Raw genomic sequence first — 26,477 nt, 5'->3', positions numbered from 1 at the left:
GTTTTAGGGTTTTAGTGTTTAGGGTTGTTCAGAAATTGGGTTTGGGTTTATGGGTTTCTATGAATTGGGTAATAACTCACACCCACTCTCACTCGCTCGCAGGCACTGTTCACAGAAATCAAACTCTTCATTTTGTCACATAACGTTTGGGCTTCGTTCACCTTTGCTTGGGTAAGTCCCAACTATCTATATTGTTTGATGAGATTTTAAGCTCTGGGCTCTATGATTTCTACAAGAATTAATTCCACAATATTTTGATTTTACTTGTTCAAATCAAAGCAAGGGAAGAGACGTTGTTTATGGATGGGTAGTTGTCAAAAACGACTTCTGGAATCTACATGCTTATAATCAAATTTTATAGATTGTCAATGGTCCACAGTCCACATTTGAGACCGAGAACGCCTCAGTCACCATTGCCATCACTCTCCATCGCTCATTAGCTTGTTTCTTCATAAGACAAATTATTCTCTCAAGCTCTTTTCAGAATTTGATCATCTGGTCAGTTGATTAAGTTTTCTTATGAAAATTTATTTGAAGTCTTATACATAGTTTTTGCTCTAATTTTTCGTTTTGAATTATTCGTTAAAGTTTATTTATTTATTCATTCATTTATAATTTCGGAATTGATGAGATATCTGGTCTAGGCTTCAGATTACCCTAATTTTTTGTTCTTTATTGTGATTGTGATTTTAGCTAAGGATTGGGTGATGTCTTTTTGTTTTGGGTCATTTGATATGGTCATTTGACAGTGGCTATTGCTGTAAGTTTCTTTTCGGCTGTCTATGCCAAAAAAAAAAAAAAAATCATGTTTTGTTTGAGTTTCTGTTTATGGGACCGTGTTTGTTCCCAACATCAAATAGATTTACAGCACTCATCAATATTACTTATAGAATTTGTATAAACAATTTAAATGACTGTATTAAACATTCTTATGCTGGACAGAACACAAAGAAGCACCTGACACAGAGAGTCCAGAATTTGGACGATAAATTGCTGGAGCAGAAAGAGATCTCAAAGTCGATTATGGAGAATGTATGTCATTTTCTGCATATTATGAGCTTTTAGTTCTTAATTCATAAATTCAAATTAAAAAACTTATAGTTTGATGAGGCTTAAGCAAAAACTTCTGACATTATCAATATGAAACTAATAGGATGAATGTCACAGCTGGTTAGGTATCCACTATCCATATGTGATGTGCCATGCGTTAAATGTATGCAATTTAGTATTTTAAAATCCTGCATTCCAATTTAATGTAAATGGAGTCTTGTAGCATACGAAATATATTTTCGGCATCATCTCTAAATTTGGGTTCAACTTGTGAAACAGGTTGGTGATACGAAAGGAAGTATTGAGGAACTTTACGTTACCGTGACTGAGTTGCAAAGGGCGCTTACTGGTTTGGTGAGTTCAGCTTCAACATGTATTGGTGTACGGCCAAATTTGGTATTTTTGGGAATTCCTAGAGTTTTACATTACATGCGCTCTCTCAATTTTTTACTTTCCCCTTATGTACTAATTTTCCTTTACATCACTCTCTCTGAGACAAATTTTTCTTTGAATTTGTAGCAACTTATCTTACTTTTCCCTTTTGCAGGATTACAAGCTAGGTTCCATTTCAGAAAAGCAGGTAAAACAGCTTTATTTTTGTTCGAATAGAGAAGCCATAATTAATTGATGAGAAAGTGTAGTATTTATTAGAAGCCATAATTAATGTGCATATAACTCTGCTCTTTCACCAGTCTCTAACACTTTTGTAAGTAAGATATGTCTTTCCTTTGGAGTACTTGCAGTGGCTGTTGCATTTATGTCGATACACACATCACTTTATTTATCTGCTTAAGGTTGTACTGATGGAAATGCCTCATGCAGGATGTTTCAAATCTTGGTCTTTTCTACCTCTTCAACTTTGTTCAGGGAAAACAAGTTGAAATGCCTCAGCAGGTTTGTACCTGTCAGTGTATGGATTTAAATGTGTTATTGACTCTTCAACTTTCATAATATTTTTATATTGTGAAAAATGAAAAGATTATGTTCATTGTATCAAAGTTACCTGTAAGTAATAAGATCATGTCGTAGTGAAAGATAAGCCCCTGCCATCATTTAATCTCACTCTGTTCTTTACCTTTTACTGAGGCCCTCAGTATAGTCTCTTATGTAGTCTTTTTTGTATATATGATCACTGCTCTAATTAATTTTTCTACTTGCAGACGAAACTTAAACTTACTGGGAATCCACGTGGTCGTTTAGTGACATATTCAGAAACTCAGAGTCTGATGGTTTGTTTCTAAGAATCTTTTTTCTTCTGGTTGCTGACTTTATCCTAGTTGGAAATATTGAACAGAGGTCTTCGCATTTATTAATTATTATGGACTCATGTAAAGCATCTGTGCTCCATTGTTTTTCACAACAAAGAAAGAAAATAACCTATAGATTACACTGCGATTAGATGCTAAAATTAGTAAAGCCTTGATGGAGCGTTATGCTTTAGGTTTGCATTCCCTTTGTTTCCAGTTAATTTTACACCATGAGATTGGGAGAAGGGAAAGACGTCAAATAGGGATTCCTTTAGAGCTATTCCCAATTAATTTTTTCTTTCCAAGATGCAAGCAGGAGGCTTAAGTCTACTGAGAATCATATGCCTGTGATTTCTTTCCCATGCCCTACAAAGTTTCTTACATTTATATGGGGGTGGGTTGGGCCATGTTGTGTATTAAGGTTTGTCTGTCTTTAATAATGACTTTCTTTTCCTTCGAAGAATTAGGACATGACTTATATTCTTGGTAACCCTTTTTCTTCAAAATCTCTAGTTTCTGTCATCTGAAGTCTTTCCAGTCATTCAACTCAAAAAATCTCCAACCCACTTTGGAATGGCAGAACAAGTGTTAGAAGGCCATAAATAGCCACAAGTTCTCATACATGTATATAAAAAGTGTGAAGTTGAAACCTACAGACGACAAGGGAAGAAGGAAGCTCTGTCCCATAGAGGTGATCCGTGGAGTAAACTAGAACCCGTAGAATCAAATCTCTCTCTTTATGAAAGGGTATGCGATTATATTTGTTTTCTAGGGCACAAGCTCTTCTGCCATTCTCACCAAGAAAAAGGAAAATGAAAAAGAGATTTGAAGTCGTATATTTACCCCAACCCAACTGGCTGGTCTTACATTTGTCATACATAAGATTAAATGTAACCACTAATGAACTGATCCCTTTATTTTTTATTTTTTATTTATTCCAATTGCCTCTGCATCACATGGAAATCTTAGGATTTATTTACATCAAACTGCCTCTTAAGAGTCATCATCAGAAGAAGAAGAGAAAACAGAAGGACCTAGCTGGAGCTTACAAGTAATTAAACTAAAGTTAATTTAGTTAAAGTCAGGGGAAGAAAACATGTTTATGGCACCATTCCAAATTGACTGCCCCCTCGAATTGCACAATGGCAATATGCTCTCCTCTTGAGACTCTAAAGCAGGCAAAACACTGGTGTTGGAAGGACATGTAAAAGGGTTATTGTGCATTCTATTGTACAAGCTTGAATGGATTTTCTTTTCTGTTGTATTTGGCCCTACTCTTTTCAAGCATGCAAAAATCATCCTGGTTTTGTAATATGTGGTTTGTGCCCAACTAATTTACAGTGGATCTTGCATTTTTGTACCCAATATTTGATAGCTGCCTTCTTTTGAACGACGATTCATTGAGGGAGAGAATTACTTTCCTTCTGAATATGAATCGATGTGCAACTCCAACTATCATTTGAAAGGTCAACATCAATTCATGGTAATATAAGGATTGATAACAATTTTCGTGTCCGTGATATTTGAATTCAGGATTACTTTCAACGAAGTGGAGATTGTTATTAGACCAAATGCCATTGACATACGATATAATAGCAATATTAGGCCAATATACATGCATTATAGAGGCAATACGATAGCAATAGTATTACAATATACATCCAATTGGGTGACAATATGCATACACTATCTGTACAATACAACGGCAATATTAAGGCAATATACATACAATAGAACAACAATATTAAGTGAATCTACATACAATACACACACATCCATTACAGACTACATTTTACACATGCAAAATAAATCTCCACCGAACTTTAACAATACTATCCCGTGAAGGGAAAATGAAGGCAACAAAAGATCCATGTACTCGGGTGAGATGAACTGAAGCAGCACTCACCCTTACTACAAGTCCATCAAAAGATCCATGTCTTTGTCCTTTCTCCTCGCTGCATGCACGAGGCTATGATGAGCCATTCCCTCAGCACCCATATTCAGCACCTCCCAGACACCAGCTACATCAATTTCACTCCAATTGTAGTCTAGTGAGATGACCAAAGCATAATCTCGGAACATTTCGAAGCCGTTGTTGAAACATTCAACCATTTCATGGTTATATTCTTCAGATATTGTGAATTTTTCGACGGCATATTTCTTTCTCTCTTCCAATTTCAACTTCAAGGACTCTAACTCTTTGCTCCAACTTTTTGCTTTTAGAGTTTGCTTCACTTCTCCAGCATATGTTTTGTTCAACTTGTTGGCCAAGTTTCCCATAACTTGGCCATGAATATCACATTTACTCTCCCACCAATCCATTGCCTTAGACAAATTTTGGAGGTCATGCTTGACTGCAGAGATTTTGTCAGGCAGATCATTGCTCTCAACCTCACTTCCAGATGAAGTGGGATCACGATTGGGAGTCAGAAGTGGAGATGGGAATGACACATGCCATGACTGGTCCCCTGGGTAACTGACATGCTCGTTTGGAGGGCGTACATCCGACATCTTTAAGTATTGATGGGGACCATTCACAGCTGCCGACTGCAACAAAACAAATAAAGGTACATTCAGTCTCCAGTTGTAAACGACAATATGGTTAGCTTTAGTGGAGAATGTTTGCCTTTGAGTAAGACTAATTACGTTTCCTATTAAGAAGGTGCCTATGTTGCAGTTATATATAGGAAAGTTCAGTTATATGTAGGAACTTATATGAAGTACATTGGGTATTTAGTTGGTGCATTCAATTGATGGGATTGCAAACTACACCATTAACTCCTTGGCTGTAATTTACAGCAGTAGAGCATTACATTAACAACAATAAAATTGGCTTACAAACGAAAAAAAGAAAGAAAGAAGCAAACCTTAATGGGAAATTGGAAATTATGGATTTCAACCCAAAATTGGACTATGTAACTAAGCATTTATTGCGAATTTCAGAAAAGAAAATTGGAAAAGAGCGAAATTGGAAAATAGGAAAATAGCAAAAGTGCAAACTTGGAAAATGGGAAATAAGGAAACTTGGAAATTTGGAAAATTGGAAATAGAACAAAAGAAAAATTGGAAAATCAGAAAATCGGAAATACGAAAAAATGGCAACTTGGAAAATTGGAAAATTGGAAATAGGAAAAAAGGAAAGTTGGAAAGAGGAAACTAGGAAATAGGATAAAAGGACACTTGGAAAATTTCTCAGTCCTTTATCTTCTGTACTCACGAGTGAGGGAGCTTGTTTTGAAGGTGTTACTTCAAAATTGTACTTCATAAAAAAATTGACATCATCATCGTCCTCAATCTTTATGTGTTTCCACTCATTCGAGGCCACCAAAACTGAGAATTTTAAGCAAACCTTGTCTTCCCTGCTGTTTGTATTACCAATCTGATGCACACGGCCCAATAGTTCAGCAAATTTGATGGTCCGTGGAACTATTAAGCCTTTTGAGTCACCTCCTTCGTATTTGCACATTTTCTTCGAGGTGACCCATTTTTCATTGTAGCACACGAGAATAACAATTGTCTCCATTTCTGACCATAACAAAACAACATTTCATTAACACAATATAACCATAATAACCATACAATACAATGGCAATATAAACAGCAATATAATGGCAATATAACAGCAACATAACAGCAATACGACAGTAAAATAAGAGGAACACAACAGCAGTACACCAGTAACACATCAGAATCACACTATACAGATCTACTACATCAAGTGGAAAATCCCAAGTTTCAAAATTCACATATCCAGACCAATCTAAATGCAATTGGTACAAACCCAGATGAATGAGCATGAATATTCAACAAAACCTAACCCAAATCAATTAAAGCCAAAATGAATTTAACACAAACTCAAACAATCAAAATATAACCCATTTTACATAATCCCACTGATATTAAGAAAATAACCATCAACACTACCTTTTTGAGGTCAGCAATCCGCTAGAGCTTCAAGGTTGCTTGTAGCTATTCAAAAGACATACCTAAAGGGAGGGGTTTGCGATTCCAAACAGAGAGCAAGAGACCGAATAGGGGGAGAGAGAGACATAACGAAGCTAGAGAGAGAAACAGTTGCACTATGAGAAAGAGAGCAAAGAGAGAGACAGAGAGTTGCGCTAGAGAGGAGAGAAAGCCAAGACAGAGAGAGCCAAGAGAGACACAGAGAGCTGCGATAGACAAATACCAAAGATAAAGAGAGCTGTGCAGAGAGAGAGAGAGAGAGAGCTGAGTGAGCTAAGAGAGAACAAAATTTCTGAACTTGTAAAAAATCAACAATAAGTGGACAATAATTTTATATTTATAGGTGAGAGTTGTAAAAAAATTGGGAAAAGGTGGTATTTTTAGTTAAAATTATGAAATGGGTGGCATTTTAAGCTATTTTCCTTAGAAATAACTAAATTGTTGTTTTCATTTGCGAAATCAATTTTCAGCTATTGAAATAACTAGATGTAGCATATTAGAATGAATTTGAAATTATCTGAGATAGAAGTCCTTTGGAATTAATTTGTTTTCTTCATTTCCTCATTAAAGTCTTTGCATACATGGATTGCAGTAGTCTATACAAACAATTTAAACTTATAATATGAATGTCATCTAAATACCTAAATTTGAAATCACTACACCCAAATGGGCACCCAATCTTATGTGCTACAAACACCTTGCGAAATATTAATATCTTATATATATACATGTGATGACCATGTGAAAAAAGTAGGATACTTCTATTCCCACCCTTGTCTTATTTTCCCACTCATATCACCTATAGGTAAAAAGTCTAATGATAAGTTTTGCCTTTTACAAATTGACATTTAAAACAAAGAAAAACATTACCCACCAAAAATCATTTGTGAGTATCCAACAAAAACTCAACTAGTAATGGGTGAAGAGTCTCAAGATCTTTTAAATACTATTACAAAGCTTTCATCCTTCAATGTGGGACATTCAACACACAGTTGGTGCTGCGGTGCCTTGAGTTGTTTGGGTGTGTTTGCATGTAGGGTATAACCTTTTGTAAGGGATCTCATTCTTGAGAGAGCTTTAGAGAGAGAAAGGTTCCTGCTTCTCTCTATAACTTATCTCCTCCTCCATCGCCTTCTCTTTTGAGTAGCAACTGGTGGTTTTCCTGTCACCCCTCGAGGCGGCTCCTTTGCCACCTTTGGTATGGCGTTATCTTTTCCTTTTCCTCTTTGTTTGTTTTGATTTGCCCTTTCTCCTTGCTTTTCTTGATTTTGGCCCATATGTCCTTCTTAATTCCATATGCATCTCCTCTCCATTTTCACTTAAGCCATCACCATTCTCTTACCTCATTCTCCTCTCCCAAATCCATGCTTTCTTCTAATGGTGGCGACGGCGACCACGACTTGTTTGTCAAGTTTTTGTATTTTTTGGGTTGTTTTGCCCTATATTTTGTACTTGGAATTGGGCCTTTGTTTTCTTTTCTGTTGAGCCTTTGTTTTTCTTTTTCTGACTTTGTATTGGGATTTTTGTAATATCTGTTGGGTAATGACATGCTTATTCTTTTGACCCAAAAAAAAAAAAAAAAAACTGTTGCAAGGAAAACTGGCAAGAATACTGTGTTTGTTAAATAAAACTTTTGTAGACATTAATTTAATTTATTAAATACTAGCATCTCTGCACGCGCTTTCGCACATGTGAGAGGCCTTTTTCAAAAAAAATTAAAATTTATTTTAGAATTCAAAAAAATAATGGGCAGCTGTGTTCCATAAAAATATGATTCATTATCTTATTTTTCTCTAATTTTTTTTAATATGAGCAAGTGTGAATTTACCATATTATCCTCATTTAATTAATAATTTCAATTTTTAATGTTTGCATTAACCAAAGGTATTTTCTAGTATTTTGAATGTTTTACCATTCTCCGTCTTTTATTGTTTTATATATATAGATTATTAGCCAAACAGATACAAGAAGGTCAAAAACCCTAAAAACAACTGAGACAAATTAGAGCCCAATGGCCCTACAAGATAACATCACAGTGGAGGCAACAAGAACACACAGCAACTACCAATTGCCATTGCTCCACTCGGGTAATTATAAGCAGAGTTCTTCAGCACTTGAATGACTGACATTTAGAGAGCAAAATAATCAACTCTTAATTGTGTTTATAGCCAACGAAAAACAAGGCCATCAATTAATTAAGACGGTTGAGCCCAAGGCAGGGCAACATTATTGTCATGTTTCAAATCGTATTGATGCATGAAAATGACAGAAGCTAGGCATAACTTACAATGTGGGGTATGAACAGTCAAAATCTTGAATCATTTCAATCCTACCATTGAAGCTGCTTTGCCCTTCACAATCATACATATTTTCATCATTATCGGTTTCCATCAGTTTCGACTCAGCTCTTCTTTGTCAGAGAAGTTTTATGAAGTCAATGATTTGTTTTCCTTATAAAAAAAATATACACACAAAATACTTTCTAAATGAGTTTGGAAAAGTTTCCTAAAGTGTAAAGACGTACGGTGGTAAATGTACACCGGTAGGTTCTGTGTAGATAAACACCGTTTTGTTTCCGTTTCTGGGTATGACCTATTAACTGTACGTATATCATTTAAAGACAACAATAAATGACTTGATAAAAGATGGGACAGTTGCAACTTGCAAGGCAACTTGAGATTCGAATGGTTGCAACTTGTAAATATAAAATATTAGGCGTCTTCCTAGAGAGGGGGAAAGTTGGGTACCCAACCACCCTAAGCAGCTCTAGCTAGTTGATCCATATCTAATCATGATAATGGTGGATGCTTTACAATTCCTGACCATGCACCTTAATTTCAAACTTTGAGCCGTAATGCAAGCCAAAAACATAGGAGGTGAAGTGACCTGATGATGGTCACCTTACACGGTATATATATCTTCTATATTTTTGGTCGGGCTATAGCCCTAGTTAGACAGGCTTTAGATCCGTGCTGACTTATACAAATATCCCACGTTTTTTTAATTAACAGAGTAGGAGAGATTTAAATTTAAAATCGTCTCAATCTTCGAATAATTGAGAAGAGACATATCATTAGATCAACAATGAGTTCTTATGGAAATATCCTACTTAACGTCTAATTGAATGCTGGATAAAATAACCTTAAGTGTCTAATACGTAAATATAGGTATTTGTAACCCGACTTCATCTGAAAAGCTCAACTATAGGCATTAACAGTTCACTTACTATTTTCAGTCTGTGGGGTATATCACTTTTGTGGACAACGTGGACATTTTCGTACCATTAGTCCACAACTTTTGTAGACCCAAACCCAATTATGCCATGCAACCTCTCCAATAAATATAGTCATGGGAGCATTGAGAAGAATGGATATTGTGAACAGATTGATCAGCCAGAAGAAAAATGAAGCATGGGACGGCGAAAACGGAGGCTTTTCTAAGGCTTTGTGCAGTCTTAGTCGTAGTCCTTAGTCCTAGTTTGGAGCACGAGATTATCGTGCTAAAATATGATAACTATGAGAGAATATTTGTTTATGAGAATTTTCTGTGTATTCTTTTCCTAGTTAAATCATATTTATAATACAACAGAACTTTAATGAGCAAGTAAATAATAAATTCATATTTCTATTTACAATATGAAATTAGGAATTAAAGTAAATCAAATATAATTATAATGGGAATCCTTGATTTGTAAAGAAAGAAAGTCAATGGTCTATAAGTCACGCCAACACTCCCCCTCGCATTGGTGCATAGATGTCGCTAATGCTCAACTGGTCCAATGAATCGTGGAACACTTTACTGGAAATTGTCTTTGTCAAAATATCCGCCAATTGATCCTCGGACTTTACGAAAGGAAACTGAATCACTTTAGCTTTGAGCTTCTGTTTGATATAGTGTTGATCTACCTCAACATGTTTGGTGCGATCATGTTGAACTAAATTCTGTGCAATAGCTATTGCAAGCCTTGTTGTCACAAAAGAGATTCATTACATATGTAGGTCTATACCCAAGTTCTATAAGCAATCTCTTTAACCAAATGAGTTTGCAAATTCCTTTGGTCATACCTCTAAACTTAGCTTCTGCACTGCATAAGGCAACCACCTTATGTTTCTTTCTTCTCCATGTAACCAAATTACCTCCCACAAATGTGAAGTAACCGGATGTGGATTTTCTATATGTTATACTTCCTGCTCAATCTGCATCTGTCTAACCATCAATATTCAGATGACCATGTTTTGAGAGCATAAGTCCATTTCCAAGGTACAAACTTCAAATATCTAAGTATCCGAATAATTTCATTCATGTGGTCTTCACTCGGAGAATGAATAAATTGATTGACGATGCTCACTGCATAAGCAATGTATGGCCGAGTATGAGACAAGTGGATCAATCTTCCTACTAACCTTTAGGTATCTTTCTTTGTTAGTTGAAACTTGATCCGGGTATTCTCCAACATGATGATTATGAATAATAGGAATGTCTACAGGTCTGCAATCTAGCATTCCTGTGTCTGTCAACAAGTCCAAGACATATTTCCTTTAAGAGAGAAATATGCCTTGTTGTGATCGGGCCACCTCAATTTCCAAGAAATATTTGAGTCCACCTAGATTCTTCATTTCAAATTCTATAGCCAAATAGTCTTGTAGCTTAGATATTTCATGTTTATCATTCCCAGTAATAATCATGTCGTCAACATAGATTATTAAACCTGTTATCTTTCTATTCTAATGTTTCAAGAACCAAATATGATCTAAGTTACTATGTCTGAAACAATTTTTCTTCATTATTATGGTGAACCGTCCAAACCATGCATGTGGTGACTGTTTCAGTCCATACTACGTCTTTCATAATTTGCATATTGTTCCAGTCTGAGTAGTATTATATCCAAGAGGAATGTTCATATATATCTCCTCCGTGAGTTCTCCATGTAGGAAGGCATTCTTTACATCAAACTGTTGTAGTGTCTAGTCCAAATTAGCTACGAGGGACAATAACACTCTGATCGTGTTTAATTTTACAATTGATGCAAATGTTTCTTCATAATCTACATCATAAGTCTGTGTGTACCCTTTTACCACAAGTCTTCTCTTGTATCGCTCAATAGATACATCAGCGTTGTGTTTTATGGTAAACACTCATCTACATCCGACAGTTTTTTTTCCTTGTGATAAAGTCTCCAGTGTCCAAATCTGATTTTTCTCAAGAGCTTTCATCTCTTCCTTTATAGCTTGAATCCACTTAGGATATTTAAATGCTTCAGCAACCTTGGTTGAATATGAATAACAGACAACTGATACACTAATGCCCTAGTGGTTCAGACAGCTTCTCAGTGGATACATGATTCGCAATATGATACTTTGATGTCTTGCCAATATTAGGTGAATAACGATTTGGTGGCTTTTTGTAATACCTCAAAAAATTCAAAGTGGATTTTCATATTCCAGTGAAAAACAATATTATGGTGAAGAAAAATTATGGGTATTTTAACAAGTGATTTTGGACTAAGACTATTGGATTAAGTGTGTTTAATTTTATGTTAGACAAAAATGCCCTTATGTAACATTTTGTGAATTTTTCAAAGGACATTTAAGATATTGGGGTGAGACCATTATGATTCTTAGGCAGTACGATAGTAGTCAACTCAACGAACACGTAGGAAATTATTTCTGAATTTTGGACCAAAATTACTAAAATACACTTGTAGGCAAAAAATAAAATAAAATACAATAAAATTTGCAACGTGTAAGCAAAACCATAGTGTTCCCTTCATTCTTTCTTCCCCCCTCCCCCTTCCCTTATACATTTCCTTCAAAATCTAATCTTGATCTCAATTAAGGGCAAGTTGTTCACCTATTAGAGATTAATCACCTAGTCTAGGCTAAGAGTAATATTTGCTTAAACTAAGATAAGATTGTAGGATGAAGGAGATGGAAGTTGGGTGAGGAAGAGAAGGAAGAATAGGAGGAAGAAAGGAGAACTCTCCAAGGGTGAGTCAAATTTCAGATTTTTGGTTTTTTTACTATGTGTCTGTGTGATTCCAGTCTCTTGAATAGTGTTTTGAGTCACTTGAATGATAGGGAAATTGAATTGGAAGAGTTTGAATTTTCATTTTCGGGTTGGGTGGATAGAGCAATTTTTCAAGTGTTGGTGTTTATGATTTTGGTTCCATTTTGAGTTTTTGATGAGTTCCAATGATTGGTATGAAGTTTAGAAGAGTTTTAGAAGCCTTAGGAACAACCTGAAGGTGATAGAATGGTTGAAAACGACTTAGAACCAAATATGGAAAAGTTCATTTTCTGGAAATTTACAGTCTATGAACCTCATTTTGGCTCTCTTTTTATCCCAATCCTTTGGGTATTTGAGGACTCCATTTATTGGGTTTTAAACTAGACTTGGCAAGGAACAAAAACAAATTAGTTTCGTTGAATTTGGTTGAGCTTTGATACATCAAACACTTATGCAAAGTTTGGAAAACAAATCTGTTTTCTGCAGAAAACTAGCCACGAGTCCAACTTTGGAGCTAGTTTTCTCCTTCTTTTTAGCTCCATTTTGAGTTTGTTTGTTGGGTTAGAAACTAGACGGAATACGCTTCAAAACTGCTGCAAGTTTGCCCAATTTCGTTAACGTTTGGTTGGTCAAAATGTCTCACAAAATTTAGGTTTATGTCTAGAAAAACAGGGGAAATTTGCAGAATTTCTGGATATGATGAACAGTAACTAGAAAACAAGCCCACTCGCGGCTCCAACGAGTGGCGGCTGTTCCAGTAGCCTCCGATGCCATATTTTTAGTCCATCCAACTCAATTTCTCGATCTCATTTATGTTATATTTTTCAAATGTTGGAACGGGAATGAACCCGACAACCTCCAAAGGATATTTTCGTCATTTTAGTTTTTTGGAACACGAGGTAGGGTTTCCTGATTCCTCAATGATTAGACTATATCACTTTTAATCTTGGTCTTTATATATAGTATTGTTGTTTTGCTTAGTGAATATTATTTGATGTTAGGTGAATACGATTGTTATTGTTTAATGAATATTATATGATGTTGGGTGAATAGTATTATTGATATTGCTCTATGGATAATATTTGACGTTAGATGAATATTATTATTCATGGGATTAAACTTGAAATATTTTTTTATTATCTATATTACTATTTTGCACAGATTGATAATGTTTGAGTTGCATTACATATGCATCATAATTATGGCCGTGTGTTGGGTCTGTGTGTATGTATGTCATTTGAGATATATCTAAGGGATGGGAGAAGGCAATAGATATATCTGAGTAAAAAAAAAAAAAAGTGGAATATATTTAGGTGATGGGAGCAGGACTTGAATATATTGAGATGATGGGAGCAGAGCCTCTAATAAAAAGTGAAAGTTGAGAAATTAGTAAACAAAATAAAAATGGGTTAAGGGATGGATGGGCGCTAGTTCATATTTTAGGGTATTCGGGTAATGAATTAGTGGGATTAGAAGGGAGTTAGTTCATGGCATCACCGCATATGCAAAATTTATTTATCTGGTCTGATTACATAATTTATATATCTTGTGCTGTCGGTTGTATGACACTTTGATTAACTGTGATAGATGACCTTGAGAGATTTAACGTTACTATACTAGGCATTATAATGCTCATACCCTAATAGATCGTGCAGGATTCAAGAAGAAGTTTGAGGAAGTGGGTTTCAACTAAGCTGCTAGGCTTTTGTTGTTAATTTGTGTAATTAATGTTTGTAAGTAGTCAACCGTTTGATAAAGATCTTAGTGTGTATTTAACTACGACCTACTGCGACTCTGATTTTGTGTTGTTAAGTAAATTTTTATTATTTGTGGCTCTATTTCTCATCATATCATGGTTGTAGGATTTTATTCTTATAACTATGGTATGACTCACACCATGATTTGTGAATATTCCTTATTTTCAAATCGGGTCGTGGCCCTTTCCATGGTTATGCCTCAAAGGTAATTGATATATAATAGATTTATCCTCTAAATTTACAAGTGTAGTAAGAGTAGTTACCTCAAGGATATTCTCAGGAGATTGGTTCGTTGGTACTGTTGAGTTAGATATGGGGTCTTCATCTTGTTTTTCTATATTGTTTGTAAGTGTGAGACTCGGATCAGAAACATCTTCATAGGGATCATGAGGCGAATGATTGCTATGAATGGACGATTGATTGCTTTTTGGCCGAGAGTAATCTCGTACTCCAGACTCAGGATGATCGATCATTTTGTACATAAGAGAATTTCTTCATTTTCCAAGTTGCTCCAATTCTTCTTTTCACTTCGTATCTCCCGCTAAAGCGTAGAATTGGATGATGGGTCATGGAAGAACATCTCAGATTCCAAAAGAGTCACATCCAAAGTGACATAAGGTACATCGGGTATAAGGGTGATAACAGCGGTAACCTTTCTGATGAGTGGCATAACCCACAAAAACACAACAAAGGCACAAGGATCAAGTTTGCTACATTGATTTTTGTGGAGATGAACAAAAGCCACACATCCAAAGATTGGATATGTGAGTACCAAAACAAAGGGTAAAGGTCTGTGTTGCGCAAGCACTTGTAAGTGAGTTTTAAAGGTTAATACACCATAAGGCATGTGGTGGATTAGGTGAACTACGGTGGCAATAACATCATCCTAGTGATGGCAAGGAATATGAGCGCCAATTAAAGTGCTCGGGTGGTTTCAAAAAGGTGTCGATTCTTTTGTTAAACAACACCATTTGGTGTGGGGTCTTGGGACAAGTCGTCTCATGGATAATTCCATGTTGTTTGAAGTAAGCCTGAAAGTTATGATTAACAAATTCTCCACTATTGTCTAGATGAAGAATCTGTATTTGAGCATTGAACTGAGTTTTCATCTGTTTGTGGAAGAACTGAAAACGAAAAAAACACTTTATTTTTATTCTTCAACAAATAAAGCCATGTCATCCGTGTATAATTATCTATGAATGTAATAAACCATTGGATGCCAGAAGGAGCAGTGATAGGTGAAGGTGCCCAGACATCAGAGTGAATTAACTTAAACGGAGTAGTACATTTGTTTGTGCTTAACAAATAGGGCACACAGTGACTCTTGGCCAAAATACAAGTATCACATGTGAAGTCGGAGTCCTTGAAATCTAAGAATAAATCTGGTATAAGATGCTTCATATAACTAAAAGACGGATGTCTCAATCGATGGTGCCACAACCAGATTTGTTTTTGTTTGCTATCAAAGGGATGTGTCACACTGTTAGCCATGTCTAGACTGAAGTTATCTACATAATATAGCCCCCCTCTCTTAGTACCATGACCAAGAATCTCCTTAGTATGAATATCTTGAAACAAACAAAAACTCGGGTAAATGAGTACACAATAATTCAACTATTCAGTAAGCTAACTAACTTTCATCAATTCATTGGATAAAGATGAAACAAGTAAAGTATTAGACAATGAGAGAGAGGATAAGAGTGCAACAATGTCAGCCCATGTCACAGGTTAAGTAACTCGATTGACGTTAGCAATACAAATTCATTGGGATTGGTTAGTATTCAGAAAATTATCAGGATCAAACGACATATGATCAATTGCACCGAAATCAATTATCCAACTTATGGAATCACTCTTATTCGAAGTATGGAATCCATAACCAGCATCAATACAGGTTGTTTTCGATCTTTGAGAGTAGCCCACCATTCAAAGTAGCCATGCAATTTAAAACAAGTCTCACGAGTGTGTCTTGAATCATCACAGTATGCGCAATCTCATCCATATGCCGGGGTCGTTAGTTGGGAAGTCATAATTTGTGCAGCGGAAGATGCATATGATACCAGTTTCGTAGGAATCCGGATTGGGATCTAAGGCTGAGTCGGGTCGAGTCAAAGTCGGATCTGGTATGAATCATAGACAGATTCAGGGTCGAGGTTGTCATCAAGGTCGGGTCATCGTCATTGTAGTCGGGTCGGGGTTGTCAAAATAGGATCCTGATTCAGGATTGGGTTCGGGGTCGAAGTTTGCATTTGTAGGAGCTGAGCCACCTGGGCACTCAACTCGGCTATGGTTGGTTGAGAAAGAGAGAACGAGTCAATGGTGCTACCTTCATGAGGGTTGAAAAAAGGATCAACCCCTATAGCGGTGGTGGGGGTTAGAAATTAGAGTCAGCAATTCCAAGATCACCACTCTGATACCATGTTAAAATATGAGAATTATGAGAGAATATTTATTTTGGGAAATTTTATGTATATTTTTCTCCTTGTAGGATGCCATATTTATAATACAACGGAACTTTAATGGGCAAGTAAATAATAAATTCATATTTCTATTTGCAGTAGGAAATCATGAATTAAAGTAAATCAAATATAATTATAATGAGAATCCTTGGTGTGTAAGGAAAGAAAGTCAATGGTCCATAAGTCACGCCAACAGATTTCGATTCTCAAACAAAATATGTGATTTTCATTTATAGCTTTCTCTAACATTTGACCTTTCGAATTTCTTCCTTGCTTATAAGTATGTTAACGTTTAAAAATTGGGGTTTCTTTGGAAAGGGTTTTGGTTTATGTTTTTTATGTGGCTGTCGGTTACAATCTGCTTCAACTTAGAAAGTGTTCAAAGTCAGCTTGGTACAAAGAAAACTTGAAAGGGTCTAACACATGCGTAGCTTGACTTTGCTTCTTGCTGGATGAGGTATTTACCTTTTCCCATGTATGGAGTTTGTCTCTCTTTGGATGTCTTTTATGAGTTTGTATTTTTATTTTTTATGCAAGCAATATTCTATGTTTACACCATAATCAACCGAGTATATCCAGCCTTAAAACGACTAACACCAGGGCAGATACGCCTACTCCCCTACCGAAGGAAGACACCCTTTTGAGGTGCTAGACACCTGCCTAAGCTCCCGGCTGCCGAAGCTCCCAACTGCCGAACCTAATTTCCAAAGACACGTGTCACCACCACAGCAAATTACACAAAGTCCCACATCGAAACTTTGTGCAAAGTTCCCATTTTCACTTCCCTATAAATAGGGAACAGTACCCAAGTAAAAAGGATAACTATTTTCTGACATTTACTGTTACTTTGCCAAATTTACCACTCATAGCTGACTTAAGCACACCACACCGGTATCCGAAGCTTGACGATGCTTCTCCTACTTTATCTTCTGCAGACTCTTCCCTTGCCGAAGGTCTCCACCTTCTCCCCTGCTGAAGACTATCCACTTCTCTCTAAGTTGACCTCCCAAACAGAGTATCAACATTCTACTTTAATCTAATTGAAACTACGGAGAGGGCGATTCAAACTCAAATGCAGAGTGGAGAGCACATCTACTTTAGTCAATTTGGCCAAGCCCATGTCAGTATGTCTTTCATGAGTTCTTCATACAAATAAAACCAAAATTATGGGTATTGTTAAAAGAAATTTAAAGATAAATTTTTTTTTTCCGGAATTTGAAAGATAATTAGGATTAAATTTTTAGCTGGCTTATATTTTATGCACTTGCACAATCTTTTTTTTTTTTTTTCCTCTTTTGTTTCTTTTTGTACACAGTAATACTCCCAATTCCAAAAATAATTTTTGTATATGTTTCAGATATACCAACCGGGAACATAAAAAATTTCTTTTGTCCCTGGACCAGCAACACTTAGGATGTCTTATTTAATTCGTCTCTCTTTGATGGGAAGGTTTTCCCAATGGTCCTTCCCTAGTCTCTCACTAGTCCGATAAATATGAGCTCCCATCCCATGAAAGGTATACGAGTGATATTTTGGGGGATTCGTTTTTTATTTGGCAATGATATTGATTTGACATTTATTTTTCTTTTAAGCCGTTTGATTAATTATTGAGTGTACATGGTATTTCTGATTGCCGACAACTGCATGCCCATTTACTTATGCATGATATTAAAAAAAATTTTTTTTTATACGGTTCTTGTTTTCTCAGGAAAAATTATAGAATACTACGGTATTATGGTCACATGGTATATTTTGTATACATGTTATAATATGAGTGGAAGATAAAGTTTATTTTCCCCCATTTTAGAGAATAGTATCAATAAATATCCACTTATATTATAACAGTGTACAAAATATACCACGTGATCATACTACCATAATATACTATATGAATGTAAGTACGCATGATATTAAGAGAATATTAAATCATATATTTTGCACAGGACAAAACTTGACTCCCTAAAACTAAGGAGGATTTTCGATTTAACCTGCAAGTATGAATGCATGATATTGAAAAAGATATTAAAAATCATATATTTTGTACAGGACAAAGTTTGGCTGCTCAAAATAAATGGAATTTTGGCACTTGTTAAAATTATTTAGTTTTTCTTTTAAATTAAAAATATTGGAATTTCTTTAACTTTTTTAATATTGGGTTTTGACAACCAATATTATTAGCCAAACAGATACAAGAAGGTCAAAAACTCTAAAAACAACTAAGACAAATTAGAGCCCAATGGCCGGCCCTACAAGATAACATCACAGTGGAGACAACTAGAACACAGCAACTATCAATTGCCAATGCTCCACTCGGGTAATTATAAGCAGAGTTCTTCAGCCCTTGAATGGCTGACATTTAGAGAGCACAACAATCAACTCTTAATTGTGTTTATAGCCAACGAAAAACAAAGCCATCAATTAATTAAGACTGTTGAGCACGAGGCAGGGCAACATTGTCATGTTTCAAGTCGTATTGATGCATGAAAATGACAGACTTGTTGTAGATAGCTACGCATATCTTACAACGTGGGGTATGAACAATCAAAATCTTGAATCATTTCAATCCTACCATTGAAGCTGCTTTGCCCTTCACAGTCATACATATTTTCATCATTATCGGTTTCCAGCAGTTTCAACTCAGCTCTTCTTTGTCAGAGAAGTTTTATGAAGTCAATGATTTGTTTTCCTTATAAAAAATAATGTACATACAAAATACTTTCTAAATGAGTTTCGAAAAGTTTCCTAGAGTGTAAAGACGTACGGTGTTGAATGTACACCGGTAGGTTGTGTAGATAAACGCCGTTTTGTTTCCTTTCTGGGTATGAACTATTAACTGTACGTATATCATTTAAAGACAACAATAAATGACTTGATAAAAGATGGGACAGTTGCAAGGCAACTTGAGATTCGAATGGTTGCAACTTGTAAATATAAAATAGGGTTATTATCAGTTCACTACTACGAATTTATTCGTATTTTAGAGTTCAATAAAACAAGTTTTTTTCTTCTTAGTCACATTCATAACGTATAATTCCGTATCAATTTCATATATTCGTTAGTTGAGCGTCATGTTCTCCGTTAAGTAATGACGTGGCAATCAATAGTGCCACATGGACTCACCCATATTTTACCACGTGGACTTAGTAGTGAAAGAAATTTAATCTTTTAAAAATAATAATAATAATAATAATTACTTTAAAAATAAAATAAACACTTGCTCCCCCCTCACCTCCCATGGCATCAACGCCCTGCATCTCCCACCTCTGCACCACCAAACCAATCCACACCCATCCACTTTGCCCCCACTCCACCATTTCTATCCACCACCCCACCATCCATACCCACAAACCTGCTAACCAAGCCAGCAACCCAAAACTCATAACTGGAGGAGGAAATTACCATGGCCGTCCTCATCGAGCTCACAGCCTGCTATTCGCTGGTCAAGTCAGCAAGCACATGGCTCAACAACAAGGTAGTGATTGAGCCAATACTAGACTCTGCTCATTGTCGACGTTGTGCTCTCAATGGTGGACCCGTGAAGCCAAAAGTGGCAGACTTGAGGGATATCAAGATCGTGAAGAATATTCGTCGACAATATTGAGATAGTGAAGGGACTTGTTTTCGAGAAGAAGGCGAGTCACGCCGCTAGTAGGCCTACTAGGATGGAGAGAACGCGAAGATCATTGTGTTCAATTCTAGATTTCGCCTCCAAAGACCGATACAGTTACTAATTCTTCCATGAATTTGCGTTAATTTCTTACTCAGTTTTGTGAAAATAGGGGTAGAAGGAATCAAATTTCTTTTAATTTCTGCAAGCTACAGCGGGGATGGCTTTGCTGTTGATGGTTTCTTGGGGGTACGAAAGGAGGAGCCGGTGAAGTGGATTTGGGGTTTGTGGGTACGGATATGGTGGATGGGTTCATGGGTAGGGATGGTGGAGTGGTGGTGGCTGTGGATGGGTCATGGGTGTGGGTTGGGTTTGGGGTGCAGAGATGGGAGGTGCAAGGTGTTGATGCCATTGGAGTTGAAGGGAGCGAGTGTTTTTTTAAAACAAAAAATAAGTTGTTTTTATCAGTTTTTTAATAAATATTTTCTAAATTTTAAATTGCTTAAATATATTTTCATTACTTAGTCCATGTGACAAAATATAAGTGACTCCACGTGACACCATTGATTGTCACGTCACTATATAATGGAGAACATAATGTCAAACTAAACAGATGTATAAAAATTATATGGAATTAAACGTTATGGATGTGATTAAGATGAAAAAAAACCTTGTTGTATCGAATTCTAAAACACAAACAACTTTGTATTAGTGAACTGATAATTACCCTACGCCTAGCAAGAGGGAAAGTTGGGTACCCAACCACCCTAATCATGATAATGGTGGATGCTTTACAATTCCCGACCATGCATAAGATCACTTAATTTCAAACTTTGAACCGTAATGCAAGCAAAAAGCGTAGACTTAGGAGGGGAAGTGACCTGATGATGGTCACCTTATACCAACATCCCACTTTTTTTAATTGAATGTCCTACTTAACGTCTAATTGAATGTTGGATAAAATAACCCTAAGTGTTTAATACGTAAATACCGGTATTTGTAACCCGACTTCATCTGAAAAGCTCAACCATAGGCATCAATAGTTCACTTACTATTTTCAGTCTGTGGGGTACATCACTTTTTTGCACAACGTGGACATTTTCCTACCGTTAGTCCACAACTTTTGTTGCCCCCAACCCAATTATGCCATCCAGCCTCTCCAATAAATATAGTCATGGGAGCATTGAGAAGATTGGATATTGTCAACAGATTGAGCAGCCAGAAGAAAAATGAAGCATGGGACGGCGAAAACAGAGGCTCTTCTAAGGCTTTGTGCAGTCTTAGTCCTAGTCCTTACTGCATGTTTAGTAGGTTTCGATTCTCAAACCAAATATGTGATTTTCATTTATAGAAAAGCTACCTTCAGAGATTTGAAGGCCCTCTTGTAAGTTCCCTTTTCTCTCTCTTTGCTCTTTCTCTTTGACATTTGGCCTTTTGATTTTCTTGCCTGCTTTCTTATAAGTATGTTAACGTTCAAAACTTGGGTTTTTTTTGGAAAGGGTTTTGGTTTATGTTGTTTCTGTGGCTGCCGGTTACAATCTGCTTCAACTTGGAAAGTGTTCAAAGTCAGCTTGGTACAAAGAAAACTTGAAAGGGTCTAACATATACGTAGCTTGGCTTTGCTTCTTGCTGGATCAGGTATTTACCTTTTCCCATGTATAGAGTTTCTCTCTCTTTGGATGTCTTTTATGAGTTTTTATTTTTATTTTTTATACAAGCGATATTCTATTTTAATCTAATCTAAATTATGGGGATGACGATTCGAACTCGAGTGCATGCAGAGTAGAGTGCACATCTACTTTAGCCAACTTGGCTAAGCCCATATTTACATGTCTTTTATGAGTTTTTCATATAGATAAAACCAAGATTATAGGTACTTTTAAAAGAAATTTGAAGATAACTTAATTAGGATTAAATTTTTTGCTGGCTTATATTTTATGCACTTGCACAATCTTTTTTTTTTTTCTTTCCTTTTTTGTTGTTTTTGTACACAATAAATCTCCCAATTCCATGAGTAATTTTTGTATCTGTTTCGGATACACCAAGCGGGACCATAAAAAAATTTCTTCAGTCCCAGGACCAACAACACTTAGGATGTCTAATTTAATTCGTCTCTCTTTGATGAGAAAGTTTTCCCAATGGTCCTTCCCTAGTCTCTCTCTGGCGCCTACCCCATCTCCCTCCTCTCCCAACCACCAACTACCAACTATAAAGAACACTTAACAAAAAAAATTCAGCACTAAATGTATTTTCTCGTGACATTACTAGTCCGATAAATATAAGCCCCCATCCCATGAAAGGTATACTAGTGATATTTTGGGATGTGGGGTTTGTTTTTTATTTTGAAGTGTCCGAGGGTGAGAAAGAGACAACGATATGGATTTGATTTGACAATGATTATTTTTCTTTTAAGCCGTTCGATTAATTATTGAGTATACAAGGTATTTTTGATTGCTGACAACTGCATGCGCGTATACTTATGCATGATATTAATAAGGGAGTTTCACTAAAACACCCAAAATAGGGGCTGAAATTATAAAAAAATTCAATACCCAAAACACTTTATAAACACACTCAAAACCCATCATTACACACACTCAAAACCCATTTATAAACACACCCAAAAAATATACAATTGTTGATTTTGGGGTTGATTTTGGGTGTGTTTCTATGTTTAAATAGTGCTTGAGTTTTTTTATAAATACATGTCTAGGATTTGTTTTATACAGTTCATGTTTTTTTAGGAGAAATTATAGAATATTATGATCACATGGTATATTTTGTACACGTATTATAATATGAGTGGACGATAAAGTTTATTTTCTTCCATTTTAGAGAATTGTATCAATAAATATCTACTTATATTATAATAAGTGTATAAGATGTACCACGTGGCTATACTACCGTAGAATGCTATATGAATATAAGTATGGATGCATGATATTAAGAGAATATTAAATCATATTTTTTGTACATGCTCCTCAAAATAAATGTAATTTTGACACTTGTCAAAACTATTTAGTTTTATTTTTTAAATATTGGAATTTCTTTAACTTTTTTTCATATTGGGTTTTGACAACCAATATTGGGTTTTGACAACCAATTTATTTTGACTTTTGAGGAGCTCCTCCTTTTGTATATCTGTTTGTGAAGACATTTATTAGAGTAACTTATTTTGCAAGGGGAATACTAGCAACCTTCTCTTTAACCTTCTTCTTTGGATCTTATCTCTTTTTTGCTTGACATGTGTCATTCTCCTTACACTTAAAACAATGTCATTAATATATTATACAAGTTAACTTTTGCTTTCCAAGTTTACCCTTATTAAATGTATTCAATTTATCCAAAAAAAATTCACAACTTTCTTACCATCTTATTAATTTACTTTTAAAAGACCATTATTTTTTTTAAAGAAAATATATGCTTTTCTAAAAAAAGAGGAAATGTCCTTTTCTTTTCTTTTTTTTATAACACAAATGACTTTTTTTTTTCTATCTAAACCCTTTGTGTTTAAAAAAGAAAAAGGGACATTTCCTCTTAAAAGCATATATTTTCTTTAAAAAAAATAATTGACGTTAGAAAAAAAATTAATAAGATGGTAAGAAAGTTGTGACTTTTTTTTTTTGGATAAATTGAATACATTTAATAAGGGTAAACTTGGAAAGGAAAAGTTAGCTTGTATAATATATTAATGACATCGTTTTAAGTGTAAGGAGAATGACACATGTCAAGCAAAAAATGGAGAAAGTCCAAAAGAGAAGGTTAGAGAGAAGTTTACTAACATTCCTCATCTTGCAATCCCACACAAACCACATGTGCATTTAGAGTATATGGAAATCCAATCTCTTCTTTGTACTTTAAATATTACCAGCCTTCCCTTCGGAAACCAACTAAGGCAACTGGTTAAGATGGGTGAGGTGAGGGTGTAAATCTTAGATTTGGACCTCTACTTACTTAAACAAGTCATTGTCTATTATTGTGAGCTTGTAATTAAAGAAGATATTAAAGTGATTAATTGTATGAAGTCGTATTAAGTTAGCCCTCAACCCTAACCCGTAGTGGCATCCCACTCTCGAGAGGGAAACAATTATAGAGTTAACAAAAAAATTATAAATAAAAAATAAAAAATCCCACACTGTGTAATATTGTATTTGTAACATGTAAATAAATGAAACTAACCATCTATTCGTCTTGTTGCATCTTGCTGCATATAATTTGCTAAACAGGTAGCTGTGTACGTGACATTTGGAGCAAACTCAGCTGCGCTTGAGGCTTCTGTGCTAGCAATAAAAGGCGCGCAAGATTTTCAATGGATCAAGTTGTGCAACAAATATACAAGATTCTGCTTTCAAATTGGTGGGGCTTTGGCATGTGGGTATGTGGCCTGTATCCTAATGGCTTGGATATCCCTCATCAGCGCTTTCAATCTCTTTAGGCTTTACTCACCAAAAAAATTCCTTCTGTTAAAGACCAGAGCGTGACAGGTTTCTAAGCAAATATTGTATAAATTATGTAAGTTTATCTGGAAATAAATTGAATGAAATCAAATAAAGCTTTGACACCAAAAGCAATATATACTTGTAAAGCACAGACTTGTGAGAAGAAGGCACACATTCAGGAAGAGAAGCAAATAGAATGGGAGTGACAGTTTTATTGATCACTTTAATATTCATCTCTAATTTTTAATACAAGAAATAGTCTAAACTATAAGTGAAATGGGAGTCGCACAAAGACTACCAAATGTGTCTTGAGGGTTTGAACTTAAGACCACTAATCTACAAGTCAATGTCATTTTCCATTGAGATAGACCTCGTTGGCCTTGAATACCCACCTCTATACCAAACAGAATAACTGCAAATTATTAAGTTATTTATGGGGTGAGATTTTAGGGGGGACATTTGAAACAGCTTCAAAATTGTGGTCACACCTCAAACTAAATTTGGGGTAAGAACTGCAGAGGGAAGCTTTCCGGACCTGCAGCCCAGATCAAGATAATATGGTTTATAAGCCCATTTAGGCCACGAGTCTGATGGGTCAACCAATCCATAAATAATTGGGCATCTCTCCACTGAAATTTCACAAGTGCTATAAATATTACTGAATGTGAGGGGAATTGTATTTCCTTACGTTCTCTACTTTTATTATACGACAACTGACAATATTTTCTGTGATAGTCTTCTAACATTCAGAAGATTTTCACTCACTTTTCTCTTCTTACTATCTGGTGTATCAATTTCTAATACACGTCGTCTATCTATAGACGTAGCGCACCGGCTCAATTCGCATCTTTTTTTACTCACTTAAGGCTTCAACCATGATTCATTGCGTTGTTGTAGGTTCAGTTTCAATACCACTTCGTCACTCTTCTGTCACATCTTTTTTCTTATTCTAAGGCTAGACTCCATGTATTCTTTGTTCTAAGATCAATGTTGCTAGACTTGCTCCCTTTCGGAGTGCTTCATGTATTGCTTAAGCACTTTCTTTGATACTCAAATCCATAGTATATCCTCGAGTAAATTTTCGATGTGACCGTCACACAGTCACATGGTGTTACAGTCAACTGATGCAATGATACATGTATTTATTCATTAACGTACCCTAGATTGGAAAAACATCAACTATCATCCACCCATATTATAACAAGCGTGGAATAGTAGTGTGACATTCACACCTATTTTCCTTGTGTCCTCTCTCCTATATACCCATATTATTGGCACATGTCCTGCTACTTAAGAAAACCTAAAATCTATGAACGCACATAAAAGTTGATACATATATATATATATATATATAAATAATATATTTACGCCAAATACTAAAATTCATATTCAATTGAACACGCATCTTATCAGTAATGGGTATCGGAATCATTCTTTTGTGTAAACTAACATAATGGGTATTAGAATGATAAATTCCTTATTTTCCCTACATTTACTTACATATACGGGATAAAAAAATTATGGGAGTTTCATGCTAAAATCTGTAATGAAATACCCTCAAAACTAATCAAATCAACTAAAGGGAGTAGTTGATCCAATTCTAATTCCTTATTCCCAAATTCTTAAGTTCCCGGATTCATGACTTTGCCCTATATACCTTGTAAATAAACATGCCAAATCTAATTTCATAATTGTTTTTTTTTTTTTTTTTGTGCATTGCATGGTTTTGAGGGTGCCTGATTTACCACTACAAGCAGGATCGGAACTATCTGACTGAAGCTAACACATTTTGGCATCATCAACGTGCACATGTCGTTTAACAAATCTCATTTTCATTAGAAACCAGACAACCGTGAAAATCGGATTGATGATTTAATTCAAACTTTTATAACATCACTTTCAGGTGGAGATCAGTACCAGTTCCTTAGATTGAATTCCACTAAGATAAT

The 26,477-nt window shown here is 35.5% G+C and overlaps 3 protein-coding genes across 3 annotated transcripts; 2 read left to right on the top strand and 1 right to left on the bottom strand.

Annotated features, from left to right (window-relative positions):
- The first annotated feature begins 802 nt into the window (after positions 1 to 802).
- LOC103323492 (uncharacterized) lies at positions 803 to 2,387 on the top strand. The gene is made up of 5 exons (XM_089047101.1): positions 803 to 1,032; positions 1,330 to 1,404; positions 1,598 to 1,630; positions 1,873 to 1,944; positions 2,211 to 2,387. The coding sequence occupies exons 1-5, from the start codon at positions 829 to 831 to the stop codon at positions 2,289 to 2,291; spliced, it is 465 nt and encodes a 154-aa protein (XP_088903227.1). The 5' UTR covers positions 803 to 828; the 3' UTR covers positions 2,292 to 2,387.
- A 1,719-nt stretch (positions 2,388 to 4,106) lies between these two features.
- On the bottom strand, positions 4,107 to 4,808 carry LOC148920061 (uncharacterized). The gene has a single exon (XM_089047055.1). The coding sequence runs from the start codon at positions 4,806 to 4,808 to the stop codon at positions 4,209 to 4,211; it is 600 nt and encodes a 199-aa protein (XP_088903181.1). The 3' UTR covers positions 4,107 to 4,208.
- Positions 4,809 to 21,288: 16,480 nt separating this feature from the next.
- LOC103323491 (CASP-like protein 2C1) lies at positions 21,289 to 24,656 on the top strand. The gene is made up of 3 exons (XM_008225489.2): positions 21,289 to 21,473; positions 21,589 to 21,727; positions 24,316 to 24,656. Exons 1-3 carry the CDS (start codon positions 21,319 to 21,321, stop codon positions 24,568 to 24,570), a joined length of 549 nt encoding a protein of 182 aa, XP_008223711.1. The 5' UTR covers positions 21,289 to 21,318; the 3' UTR covers positions 24,571 to 24,656.
- The last annotated feature ends 1,821 nt before the right edge of the window (positions 24,657 to 26,477 follow it).

This window comes from Prunus mume, linkage group LG2, assembly GCF_029339155.1.
Source record: "Prunus mume cultivar Tortuosa linkage group LG2, ASM2933915v1, whole genome shotgun sequence".
Classification (NCBI taxonomy): domain Eukaryota; kingdom Viridiplantae; phylum Streptophyta; class Magnoliopsida; order Rosales; family Rosaceae; genus Prunus; species Prunus mume.
The sequence above is the reverse complement of the archived record's forward strand: the minus strand, read 5'-3'. Positions and strand labels throughout refer to the sequence as shown.

Coding starts and splice junctions, on each gene's coding strand:
- LOC148920061 (XM_089047055.1), bottom strand. CDS start 4,808: ATGTCGGATGTACGCCCTCCAAACGAGCATGTCAGTTACCCAGGGGAC.
- LOC103323492 (XM_089047101.1), top strand. CDS start 829: ATGGGACCGTGTTTGTTCCCAACATCAAATAGATTTACAGCACTCATC. Junction 1,631..1,872: donor GTTCCATTTCAGAAAAGCAG/GTAAAACAGCTT, acceptor TGCCTCATGCAG/GATGTTTCAAATCTTGGTCT. Junction 1,945..2,210: donor AAGTTGAAATGCCTCAGCAG/GTTTGTACCTGT, acceptor TTCTACTTGCAG/ACGAAACTTAAACTTACTGG.
- LOC103323491 (XM_008225489.2), top strand. CDS start 21,319: ATGAAGCATGGGACGGCGAAAACAGAGGCTCTTCTAAGGCTTTGTGCA. Junction 21,474..21,588: donor AGAGATTTGAAGGCCCTCTT/GTAAGTTCCCTT, acceptor TTTTTTGGAAAG/GGTTTTGGTTTATGTTGTTT. Junction 21,728..24,315: donor TTTGCTTCTTGCTGGATCAG/GTATTTACCTTT, acceptor TTTGCTAAACAG/GTAGCTGTGTACGTGACATT.